At 41.6% G+C, this 13791-nt stretch overlaps 1 protein-coding gene across 3 annotated transcripts in view; it reads left to right on the top strand.

Moving 5' to 3' along the window:
• Window positions 1-13791, top strand: part of MrgBP (MRG/MORF4L binding protein) — a 94707-nt gene that overhangs the window by 60366 nt on the left and 20550 nt on the right. The window contains exon 1 of one of the 3 annotated variants that reach the window (XM_069309964.1): window positions 9433-9565. The exons of 1 other annotated variant lie outside the window; for it this stretch is intronic. Coding sequence is in view for 1 of the 2 variants with exons in the window: in XM_045727719.2 (XP_045583675.1) it covers window positions 9717-9789 (73 nt within the window). In the remaining variant the exon portion in view is untranslated. Of the gene's footprint in view, window positions 1-9432; window positions 9566-9638; window positions 9790-13791 lie in introns of those variants that run through there. One more of the 3 variants, XM_045727719.2, reaches the window with a different exon arrangement.

The raw sequence follows: 13791 nt of genomic DNA, 5'->3' as shown, positions 1-13791 counted from the left end.
TGTTCCCCGACCAGAGTGCAGGCTACAGGACTAGTCTCACGTGTTCCCCGACCAGAGTGCAGGCTACAGGACGCGTCTCACGTGTTCCCCGACCAGAGTGCAGGCTACAGGACGCGTCTCACGTGTTCCCCGACCAGAGTGCAGGCTACAGGACCCGTCTCACGTGTTCCTCGACCAGAGTGCAGGCTACAGGACCCGTCTCACGTGTTCCCCGACCAGAGTGCAGGCTACAGGACGCGTCTCACGTGTTCCCCGACCAGAGTGCAGGCTACAGGACCCGTCTCACGTGTTCCTCGACCAGAGTGCAGGCTACAGGACCCGTCTCACGTGTTCCCCGACCAGAGTGCAGGCTACAGGACGCGTCTCACGTGTTCCCCGACCAGAGTGCAGGCTACACGACCCGTCTCACGTGTTCCCCGACCAGAGTGCAGGCTACAGGACCCGTCTCACGTGTTCCTCGACCAGAGTGCAGGCTACAGGACCCGTCTCACGTTTTCCCCGACCAGAGTGCAGGCTACAGGACGCGTCTCACGTGTTCCCCGACCAGAGTGCAGGCTACACGACCCGTCTCACGTGTTACCCGACCAGAGTGCAGGCTACAGGACGCGTCTCACGTGTTCCCCGACCAGAGTGCTGGCTACAGGACCCGTCTCACGTGTTCCCCGACCAGAGTGCAGGCTACACGACCCGTCTCACGTGTTCCCCGACCAGAGTGCAGGCTACAGGACGCGTCTCACGTGTTCCCCGACCAGAGTGCAGGCTACAGGACCCGTCTCACGTGTTCCCCGACCAAAGTGCAGGCTACAGGACTCGTCTCACGTGTTCCCCGACCAGAGTGCAGGCTACAGGACGCGTCTCACGTGTTCCCCGACCAGAGTGCAGGCTACAGGACGCGTCTCACGTGTTCCACGACCAGAGTGCAGGCTACAGGACTCGTCTCACGTGTTCCCCGACCAGAGTGCAGGCTACAGGACGCGTCTCACGTGTTCCTCGACCAGAGTGCAGGCTACAGGACTCGTCTCACGTGTTCCCCGACCAGAGTGCAGGCTACAGGACGCGTCTCACGTGTTCCCCGACCAGAGTGCAGGCTACAGGACGCGTCTCACGTGTTCCTCGACCAGAGTGCAGGCTACAGGACCCGTCTCACGTGTTCCCCGACCAGAGTGCAGGCTACAGGACCCGTCTCACGTGTTCCCCGACCAGAGTGCAGGCTACAGGACGCGTCTCACGTGTTCCCCGACCAGAGTGCAGGCTACAGGACGCGTCTCACGTGTTCCCCGACCAGAGTGCAGGCTACAGGACGCGACTCACGTGTTCCTCGACCAGAGTGCAGGCTACACGACCCGTCTCACGTGTTCCCCGACCAGAGTGCAGGCTACAGGACCCGTCTCACGTCAGTCCCACAAAGGTGGCCGGTGTTGTATCGTGGGTTTTGTCGCATCCCAGATGGTTTTTGTTTCATTTGGGACGTCTTCCCCCTATTACTTGAGGAGACATGTCCCACTCACTAGGGGAGACAATCTCCCTTCTTAGAGGAATCATCTCCCCCTCACTAGAGGAACCATCTCCCCCACATTAGAGGAACCATCTCCCCTCATGAGGGGAGGGCCGTGGGTAGAGGGACACCAGGGAGCCGGCGGGTGTCCTCACAAGTTAGTGGCCATAAGTGCCGGGCGTGACACGCACATGAGCAGCGGGAGATGGTCGTTTAATCAGGATACCAGTCACTGACCCAGGTCGTTACCCAGTCTCCCCTCCTTCCCCAGGTCGTTACTCAGTCTCCCCTCCTTCCCCAGGTCGTTACTCAGTCCCCCCCTCCTTCCCCAGGTCGTTACCCCTTCCCCCCTCCTTCCTCAGGTCGTTACTCAGTCTCCCCTCCTTCCCCAGGTCGTTACCCAGTCTCCCCTCCTTCCCCAGGTCGTTACTCAGTCTCCCCTCCTTCCCCAGGTCGTTACCCAGTCTCCCCTCCTTCCCCAGGTCGTTACCCAGTCTCCCCTCCTTCCCCAGGTCGTTACTCAGTCCTCCCTCCTTCCCCAGGTCGTTACCCAGTCTCCCCTCCTTCCCCAGGTCGTTACCCAGTCTCCCCTCCTTCCCCAGGTCGTTACTCAGTCTCCCCTCCTTCCCCAGGTCGTTCCCCACCCCACCTTGCTGGAAACGCTGTGCGTACTAGTGGCTTTAGGTATTGTATGTACTTCCTTTATCTATAAATCAAACAGAATGTTTGTACTGTAACTCTGCATCTGTGTATGTACTTTTCTTAAATAAATTATTATTATTGTTATTATTATTATTATTATTATTATTATTATTATTATTATTATTATTATTATTATTATTATTATTATTATTATTATTATTATTATTATATTATTATGGAGCCCAGTAGGCTCAAGAATCTGTACACCAGTTGATTGACAGTTGAGAGGCGGGACCAAAGAGACAAAGCTCAACCCCCGCAAGCACAATTAGGTGAGTACAATTAGGTGAGCACAACTATCGGTACCTTGGCGTCACTGTCGGCTCTAACAAGGGGAAGATAGAGGAGCTCAACCAGCTCACAGGAACATGCAAAAGTCGACTCAGGGCACTGAAAGCAATGACCTGGAATGGTCATAGAGCCTCTATTGCCGTGCTTAAAATGATGTACACAGCCTATGTGCTCTGCGTCATAGACTATGCCGCACCAGTTTTTTGCACTTATCCCCAAGGCGATACGAAAAAACTTGAAAGCATACAAAATGAAGCCATGACAATCATTCTTGGAGTTCCAAGAACTGCCAAAACATCGAATCTACGAGAGAAGTTGTCCCTCCCCAGTGTTAAAAGCAGAATTAAGGAGCTGAAGGCTAAGCTTGCAATTAAGATAGCCTGAGATCCCCATTACAATGATATTGCCAAGAAAAAACTGAGTTCTGAGCTACTTTCAGGGGAAAACAGGAGAAGCAAAAAATGGCATCACAGATCAGTCTGCTACCTCGAAGAACTTCACCTGCTTGAGCAAGCCCGGGGGCTCCTGCCTGTAGAGAGGTTGCCTCCCTGGGAGGATGACCCATGCAGGATCATCATCAATGAAATGACAACGAAAAGGTCCAACATGCCACTAACTGGGTGGCAATCCTTATAGACGATCATTGGTGCGGTGGTCACGGTACTGTGTACGTTTAGGGGTGATCCTGGACGGCATGGGTTCGAATCCTGGCCGGGTCAAAGAGTTCTTAGTGATATATATATATATATATATATATATATATATATATATATATATATATATATATATATATATATATATATATATATATATATATATATATATATATATATATATATATATATATATATATATATATATATATATATATTTTATATATATACTATATATATACATATATATATACTATATATATACATATATATATATATATATATATATATATATGTCGTACCTAATAGCCAGAACGCACTTCTCAGCCTACTATTCAAGGCCCGATTTGCCTAATAAGCCAAGTTTTCATGAATTAATGTTTTTTCGTCTACCTAACCTACCTAACCTAACCTAACCTAGCTTTTTTTGGCTACCTAACCTAACCTTACCTATAAATATAGGTTAGGTTAGGTTAGGTACGGCTGGTTAGGTTCGGTCATATATCTACGTTAATTTTAACTCCAATAAAAAAAATTGACCTCATACATAGAGAAAAGGGTTGCTTTATCATTTCATAAGAAAAAAATTATAGTAAATATATTAATTCAGGAAAACTTGGCTTATTAGGCAAATCGGGCCTTGAATAGTAGGCTGAGAAGTGAGTTCTGGCTATTAGGTACGACATATATATATATATATATATATATATATATATGAATGAAAACTCACACCCCAGAAGTGACTCGAACCCATACTCCCAGAAGCAACGCAACTGGTAACTACAGGGCGCCTTAATCCGCTTGACCATCACGGCCGTCAAAAGGAAGTGATAGCCGAGGCTATTTTAGCCACTTCCCCGACGGCAACTCGGATGGTAATCTTGGGCATAGCATTTCACCAAATCACCTCATTCTTTGGGGCACACGTGAGGAACACAAATGCGAACAAATGCGAACTTGTTCGCATTTGTGTTCCTCACGTGTGCCCCAAAGAATGAGGTGATTTGGTGAAATGCTATGCCCAAGATTACCATCCGAGTTGCCGTCGGGGAAGTGGCTAAAATAGCCTCGGCTATCACTTCCTTTTGACGGCCGTGATGGTCAAGCGGATTAAGGCGCCCTGTAGTTACCAGTTGCGTTGCTTCTGGGAGTATGGGTTCGAGTCACTTCTGGGGTGTGAGTTTTCATTCGCATATAGTCCTGGGGACCATTCAGGCTTGTTCGCATATATATAATAATATATATATATATATATATATATATATATATATATATATATATATATATATATATATATATATATATATATATATATATATATATATATATATATATATATATATATATATATATATATATATTTTATTATATATTTTCTTCTTTATATATATATATATATGTATACATATATATATATATATATATATATATATATATATATATATATATATATATATATATATATATATATATATTTTATTATATATTTTCTTCTTTATATATATATATATATATATATATATATATATATATATATATATATATATATATATGTCGTACCTAGTAGCCAGAATGCACTTCTCGGCCTACTATGCAAGGCCCGATTTGCCTAATAAGCCAAGTTTTCCTGAATTAATATATTTTCTCTAATTTCTTTCTTATGAAATGATAAAGCTACCCATTTCATTATGTATGAGGTCAATTTTTTTTATTGGAGTTTAAATTAACGTAGATATATGACCGAACCTAACCAACCCTACCTAACCTAACCTAACCTATCTTTATAGGTTAGGTTAGGTTAGGTAGCCCAAAAAGTTAGGTTAGGTTAGGTTAGGTAGGTTAGGTAGTCGAGAAACAATTAATTCATGAAAACTTGGCTTATTAGGCAAATTGGGCCATGCATAGTAGGCTGAGAAGTGCGTTCTGGCTACTAGGTACGACATATATATATATATATATATATATATATATATATATATATATATATATATATATATATATATATATATATATATATATATATATATATATATATATATATATATATATATATGTCGTACCTAATAGCCAGAACGCACTTCTCAGCCTAATATGCAAGGCCCGATTTGCCTAATAAGACAAGTTTTCATGAATTAATTGTTTTTCGACTACCTAACCTACCTAACCTAACCTAACCTAACTTTTTCGGCTACCTAACCTAACCTAACCTAACCTATAAAGATAGGTTAGGTTAGGTTAGGTAGGGTTGGTTAGGTTCGGTCATATATCTACGTTAATTTAAACTCCAATAAAAAAAATTGACCTCATACATAATGAAATGGGTAGCTTTATCATTTCATAAGAAAGAAATTAGAGAAAATATATTAATTCAAGAAAACTTGGCTTATTAGGCAAATCGGGCCTTGCATAGTAGGCTGAGAAGTACGTTCTGGCTACTAGGTACGACATATATATATATATATATATATATATATATATATATATATATATATATATATATATATATATATATATATATATATATATATATATAAAACGCTGAACTGTAATGTCAATCGTGACCTTAAAAGCTTCCTTGAAGGTTGTAACAGAACCCATGAGCACCACACCAGAAACAAATACCTTTTTGATATATATATATATATATATATATATATATATATATATATATATATATATATATATATATATATATATATATATATATGTCGTACCTAGTAGCCAGAACGCACTTCTCAGCCTACTATGCAAGGCCCGATTTGCCCAATAAGCAAAGTTTTACTGAATTTATATATTTTCTCTAATTTTTTTCTTATGAAATGATAAAGCTACCCATTTCATTATGTATGAGGTCATTTTTTGTTTATTGGAGTTAAAATTAACGTAGATATATGACCGAACCTAACCAACCCTACCTAACCTTACCTAACCTATCTTTATAGGTTAGGTTGGGTTAGGTAGCCGAAAAAGTTAGGTTAGGTTAGGTTAGGTAGGTTAGGTAGTCGAAAAACAATTAATTCATGAAAACTTGGCTTATTAGGCAAATCGAGCCTTGCATAGTAGGCTGAGAAGTGCGTTCTGGCTACTAGGTACGACATATATATATATATATATATATATATATATATATATATATATATATATATATATATATATATATATATATATATATATATATATATATATATATATGTCGTACCTAGTAGCCAGAACGCACTTCTCAGCCTGCTATTCAAGGCCCGATTTGCCTAATAAGCCAAGTTTTCATGAATTAATTGTTTTTCGAGTACCTAACCTACCTAACCTAACCTAACCTAGCTTTTTCTGCTACCTAACCTAACCTTACCTATAAAGATAGATTAGGTTAGGTTAGGTAGGGTTGGTTAGGTTCGTTCATATATCTACGTTAATTTTAACTCCAATAAAACAAAATTGACCTCATACATAATGAAATGGGTAGCTTTATCATTTCATAAGAAAAAAATTAGAGAAAATATATTAATTCAGGAAAACTTGGCTTAATAGGCAAATAGGGCCTTGCATAGTAGGCCGAGAAGTGCGTTCTGGCTACTAGGTACGACATATATATATATATATATATATATATATATATATATATATATATATATATATATATATATATATATATATATATATAACGCTGAACTGTAATGTCAATCGTGACCTTAAAAGCTTCCTTGAAGGTTGTAACAGAACCCATGAGCACCACACCAGAAACAAATACCTTTTTGATATTCCAAGAGTACGACTTAATCAAACTAGAAATGCTCTACAAATCAAGGGACCCAAAATGTGGAATGACCTTCCCAATCTTGTTAAAGACTGTACCTCTCTCAACCAGTTTAAGATCAAAGCACTACCTAATTAACTCCATGTAGCTTACCTTACTCCTAAAATGTCAACCCATGTCTAGCCATGACTGCTATTTTTTAAACAATGCTCTTTGTCGATCAAATTGTATTTTTGCTATTTTTCTGCCATGTTCCCCCTTTTTTATTTTTATATGTTCTCAACACAATTTATACTTTAATCTCAATTAGTATTAAGTTTTAGTCTTTAGTGTTTTTCCTGCCCGAAACGCTTTGCGTCATAGTGGCTCTAGGCATTGTATGTACTAGCTCTATCTATAAATCCATCAGTGTTTGTATCACACCTTGTATGTATGTACTTTACCTGAATAAACATTTGAATTTGAATTTTGTGATAGCCGCTGAGATCAAAAGAGCTGTGGGAGTCAATCAAGGAAGTCGTCAACCAATCAAGGAAGAGTCGTCAAATTTCTGTGGCTCCCCTCCCATGTTGAAATATGTGAGAATGAACGAGCAGATGTGCTGGATGTTGAAGGAGACCACATTGAATACTTCATACCCAAGACTCCGCTACAAATTAGAGGTATCATCAAGCAATATTACCGTGACAAGGTTGCTGAGGAAAGGAGGATAGAAGAACAACTCAGTGAATCTGTACGCTGGTACAACATGGTTGCAGCTGGCAATCCCAATCATTATGGACGAAGAGGAGATGGCCGCGGGAGAGAATCAGTAATAACAAGAATCCGTCTTGGATTCAAATATCCATGGAGATTCGGAATAAAAACAACAGTTGAGCAGAGGAGTTGCAGAATCTGCGGTGAGAGTGATGGACACCGCCTTGACCACTACCTGAGAGATTGTGGACATCTAAGAGTCATTAGAAATATGTGTAGAATAATAAACCCTACATTGTTTGAGTTAGGAAAAACACTATTTGTCAAATATTGATACTGTTCTTAAAAGATTCCCCCATTTTGCACCCCGCAAGATAACGTAAGATTTTAAGGGTTGGCGAATGTTAATCTATTTGTTTGATAAGCTGTTCACTTGAGACAGTTAAGCAAATCCCAGCTGTGTCTGGGTACAAGTGACAGGATGAACAACCCAGCTGGATTTCTTCCTATTAGGGAGTGTTGTACATGCCTCTTCAACGCAAGCAGAGCTAACTGCCATTGTTATGGCGTTAAGATTTCTTGAATGGAACACTAATGGTGCAGTGATTTACACTGATTCAAAAGCAGCACAAAGCCTAAGTAAAAATCGGGCAGAAAATCTTGTAATAGTCGTTGAAATTAAGAGAGCCGTGAGAGGACTTACCAATCAGGGAAGAATCATCTAGTTTCTGTGGATCCCCTCCCATGCTGGAATATGTGGGAATGAACGAGCAGATGTGCTGGCTGCTGAAGGCGCTGAATGAGACCATATTGAATACTTCATACCCAAGACTCTTCTACAAATTAGAGGTATTGTCAGGCAATATCACCGTGACACTGTAACTGAGGAAAGGAAAATAGAAGCACAAACCAGTGAATCTGTACGATGATACAATATGGTTGCAGCTGGCAATCCCAGTCATTATGGACGAAGAGGAGGAGGACGCGGGAGAGAGTCAGTAATAGCGAGAATCCGTCTTGGATACAAATATCCATGGCGATTCGGAATGGAAACAACAGTTGATCAACGAAGTTGCAGAATCTGTGATGAGAGTGACGGACACCGCCTTGACTATCTACATGAATGTGAACACCTGAGAGACATTAGAAATATGTGCAGAATAATAAACCCCACATTGTTTGAGTTAGGAAAACACTATTTGTCAAATATTGATATTGTTCTTAAAAGATTCCCCCATTTTGCACCCGCAAGATAACGTAAGCTTTTAAAGGTTGACAGATGTTAATCTTCTTGTTTGAGGAGCTGTTCACTTGAGACAGTTAAGCAAGTCTGTACCAGCCTGTGTCTGGTACCAGCTGTGTCTGGTACCAGCTGTGTCTGGTACCAGCTGTGTCTGGTACAAGTGACAGGATGAACAACCCAGCGGGTTATCTTCCTATTGGGGAGTGTTGTACATGCTACTATGGCGGTATGACCACTCACAGGATGAGTGGCGCTGCCTAATAAACTCGCCCCTCAGGGCAAAAATTTATATAAAAAAAAAATTAGGTACCAGGGACGTGTCCATACGCTGACCCGATATCTGACCCGATATCCTAAACACCGCCCCCCCCCACCCCTATCCAGTGGAAAACGGTGGATAGATTACAATAACTAAGTCACTACCGTAGTTTAGTTTAGTTCATTTATTATGCACTCCATACCCATCTTGTGGGCGGCAGTGGAAAGGGTTACAGAGGCGTAGTGTACATAATTTGTATTCGGAACGTACAAATCTTTTAGACGAAATGGTAAAAATATGTGTGCGATCCGTCTTCTATACTAACCAACTTGTTTTCTTCTGGAGTAAACACTGGACGTCCTGTCAGATGTACGAAAACTTTCAATTATTAATCTAATGTGAAAGCATTTTCATCTGATATAAAACCTAGAATTTTCCTTCATGCTTTAAATTAAAGCTATATACTTCAAGGAAGGTAAGCGTAACAGTGAGAAAGGAAAGTTATTGGTGTGACAGAGCGTGTGAGCACAACAAATTGTGGGCCGGAGTACGATAGTTTGTGCGCTGCCACCGCCGCCGCCGCCACCACAACACCGCTACTGGTGGTTGGTGTTATAGTGAAGAAAATGACTGAAATTGAATGGAATGTGGAAAATGAGATCCAGCTCTTTTATGCCATGATGGGCCACAAACCAGTGGGTTAGTTTTGTGCGTGGTTCCTTTTCGTTTATTATCGTGGCATCACTGCACCCTAGGGTAGGTCCTCGCCACCCTGCCGTGGAGCCATCGTCGGGGCTCCAGCCTGCACACTCCCCACAACTAAATATTATTACCAGTTTGTTGTCGGTACAGAATATAGTAGAATCACATTTACTCCACTTCTGGTATATGCTTATTTTTAAATGAAAAAAATACTAGTCTGCAGACCCTTGAAATGATGAGTTATTTCGATTCCTTCCAAATTACTGTTGCATTTTACCTGAGTTTACCTGAGAGCCACTAACACCGGTGGCCTCGACGAGGACAGGAAACTTGGGACTTGTCGAAGGTCCCCCCATTTGCCCTGATGATCTTTTCCCAGCTGTACTTTAAAACCCAACAGAATTTTGGCATTTACAGCTTCGACAGGTAGGCGGTTCCATGGGTTTATAGCCCTGTGGGTGAAAAAGCATCTCCTGTTCTCAGTCCTACACTGTGGCTTGTTGAGCTTGAAACCGTTGCTCCTTGTTTGTGTTACATCTGACCTTCTGAAGAAATTTTCTGGGTCAACATCCTCCAAATTGTTTAGTATTTTAAGTTTCAATGAGATCCGCCTTGTCATGCCTGGTTTGCAGTGTTGTTAGCCCTGTGGCCCTCTACCGTTCCTGATACGTGAGTTGACTTAGCACTGGAATGATTTTTTTTTTCCTGGGTTGCACCTTCTCCAGAGCTGCTTTGTCCTTCTAAAGATGAGGTCTCCATACTGGGATATGGTAATCCAAATGTACAAAGTATATAAATTTATAAATTTAAATTTACACAATGTGTCAAACCTACATGGTTCATTCTCAAGTGATAAGAAAATACTAGGCATGTTAGATTTTGATACTGTATTCAAGTGATATTTTCTTATCACTTGAGAATGAACCATGTAGATTCGAAATGCTGTGTAACTTTTATAATATGTGTAATACATTCTACAGTTATTTATTTATTTATTTTTCTTCACCTTGAACAAAGATGACCTTTGGAGAACTCCTCTTCCAGTTAAACCAAGATGCTAGAACACTAGTCAGAGGGATAGAAACCCTAAACAAGAAAATAATCAATGCAGAATATGTAGTCACATATATATATATATATATATATATATATATATATATATATATATATATATATATATATATATATAATATATATAATATAAAATGTCATACCTAGTAGCCAGAACGCACTTCTCGTCCTACTATGCAAGGTCCGATTTGCCTAATAGGCCGAGTGATTTTCTTTATTTTCAATCAATTTTTGCCAATTAGTTTATTGAAAATATTCTTATTATGCAATGGGGCCTCGACTTACGATGCTAATCCGTTTCCAAAGACGGATCGTAACTCGAAATATCGTAAGTCGAAGCAATTTTTCCCATAAGAAATAAAGGGAATTGAATTAATCCATTCCCCACCCTCCAAATATTAACATACAAATACATTTTATACTGAGTACAATGTTTTTTTCTAACTACAATACAGTACCTAAGTTGATCTTACCTTTATGGAGGGCTCTTGATGGCGTATGGAAGATGGTGATGAGTTGGGAGGAGGAGAGTTGTTCCTGTTTGGAAGGGGAGTTCCCTTCCATTATCACATCAGGCAGTAATGTTTTCTCTGGGGTACACTCTCGCTCCTACATTTTGCCTGAATACCACTAGGACCTGGTTGTGGTTCAATGCTTGTTTGTCTCACTACAAATTTGTCAAGAGACATTTGTTTTTCCCTTCGTTTTAACATTTGTCTGTAATGATGCATCACAGTGTCATTGAATAGGTTAAGACAATGGCCTACTGCAGCTTGATTTGGGTGAGTCGTTTCAGCAAAGTTTGCAATTCTTCCCATGCTGCACACATGTTCTTAATTGTTGAGGAAGAGACATTCTGTACTCTTGTTTCTGCTCTATGGTCATCCTTACATGGGTTTTCATATGTTGATCCTTACCACTGACTTTCCTGGGACTCATGACGTGATATATAATAATTGCTTTAATGTTCAAAATGCAAAAAATCACCACAAACGCGGAATTTCTTATAGGCGCGATCGTCACTAAGTGGGCAGCTGTAGTAAACTGAGGCAGGTCGGACCACACGACTGGGAACCACCCGCTCGGTCGACCCGAACGTGTACCAACAAATATCAGAAGTCGACGACACCATCGGATGTCGAGTCGCATTTTTCGATGAAATTTACATCGTAACTCGAAATTATCGTAAGTAGGAGCAATCGTATGTCGTGGTGCCACTCTGTGTGTGTGTGTGTGTGTGTGTGTGTGTGTGCGTGTGCGTGTGCGTGTGCGTGTGCGTGTGCGTGTGCGTGTGTGTGTGCGTGTGTGTGTGTGTACACGTGTGTGTGTGTGTGTACACGTGTGTGTGTGTGTGTACACGTGTGTGTGTGTGTGTACACGTGTGTACACGTGTGTACACGTGTGTACGTGTACTCACCTAGTTGTACTCACCTAGTTGTGTTTGCGGGGGTTGAGCTCTGGCTCTTTGGTCCCGCCTCTCAACCGTCAATCAACAGGTGTACAGATTCCTGAGCCTATCGGGCTCTGTCATATCTACACTTGAAACTGTGTATGGAGTCAGCCTCCACCACATTGCTTCCTAATGCATTCCATTTGTCAACCACTCTGACACTAAAAAAGTTCTTTCTAATATCTCTGTGGCTCATTTGGGCACTCAGTTTCCACCTGTGTCCCCTTGTGCGTGTTCCCCTTGTGTTAAATAGACTGTCTTTATCTACCCTATCAATCCCCTTCAGAATCTTGAATGTGGTGATCATGTCCCCCCTAACTCTTCTGTCTTCCAGCGAAGTGAGGTTTAATTCCCGTAGTCTCTCCTCGTAGCTCATACCTCTCAGCTCGGGTACTAGTCTGGTGGCAAACCTTTGAACCTTTTCCAGTTTAGTCTTATCCTTGACTAGATATGGACTCCATGCTGGGGCTGCATACTCCAGGATTGGCCTGACATATGTGGTATACAAAGTTCTGAATGATTCTTTACACAAGTTTCTGAATGCCGTTCGTATGTTGGCCAGCCTGGCATATGCCGCTGATGTTATCCGCTTGATATGTGCTGCAGGAGACAGGTCTGGCGTGATATCAACCCCCAAGTCTTTTTCCTTCTCTGACTCCTGAAGAATTTCCTCTCCCAGATGATACCTTGTATCTGGCCTCCTGCTCCCTACACCTATCTTCATTACATTACATTTGGTTGGGTTAAACTCTAACAACCATTTGTTCGACCATTCCTTCAGCTTGTCTAGGTCTTCTTGAAGCCTCAAACAGTCCTCTTCTGTTTTAATCCTTCTCATAATTTTAGCATCGTCCGCAAACATTGAGAGAAATGAATCGATACCCTCCGGGAGATCATTTACATATATCAGAAACAAGATAGGACCGAGTACAGAGCCCTGTGGGACTCCACTGGTGACTTCACGCCAATCGGAGGTCTCACCCCTCACCGTAACTCTCTACTTCCTATTGCTTAGATACTCCCTTATCCACTGGAGCACCTTACCAGCTACACCTGCCTGTCTCTCCAGCTTATGTACCAGCCTCTTATGCGGTACTGTGTCAAAGGCTTTCCGACAATCCAAGAAAATGCAGTCCTCCCAGCCCTCTCTTTCTTGCTTAATCTGTGTCACCTGATCGTAGAATTCTATCAAGCCTGTAAGGCAAGATTTACCCTCCCTGAATCCATGTTGGCGATTTGTCACGAAGTCCCTTCTCTCCAGATGTGTTACCAGGTTTTTTCTCACGATCTTCTCCATCACCTTGCATGGTATACAAGTCAAGGACACTGGCCTGTAGTTCAGTGCCTCTTGTCTGTCGCCCTTTTTGTATATTGGGACCACATTCGCCGTCTTCCATATTTCTGGTAGGTCTCCCGTCTCTAGTGATTTACTATACACTATGGAGAGTGGCAAGCAAAGTGCCTCTGCACACTCTTTC

Source organism: Procambarus clarkii, chromosome 1 (assembly GCF_040958095.1).
Source record: "Procambarus clarkii isolate CNS0578487 chromosome 1, FALCON_Pclarkii_2.0, whole genome shotgun sequence".
In the NCBI taxonomy this organism is placed as follows: Eukaryota; Metazoa; Arthropoda; class Malacostraca; order Decapoda; family Cambaridae; genus Procambarus; species Procambarus clarkii.
Note: the sequence above shows the minus strand (reverse complement) of the source record. Positions and strands in the feature narration are given on the sequence as shown.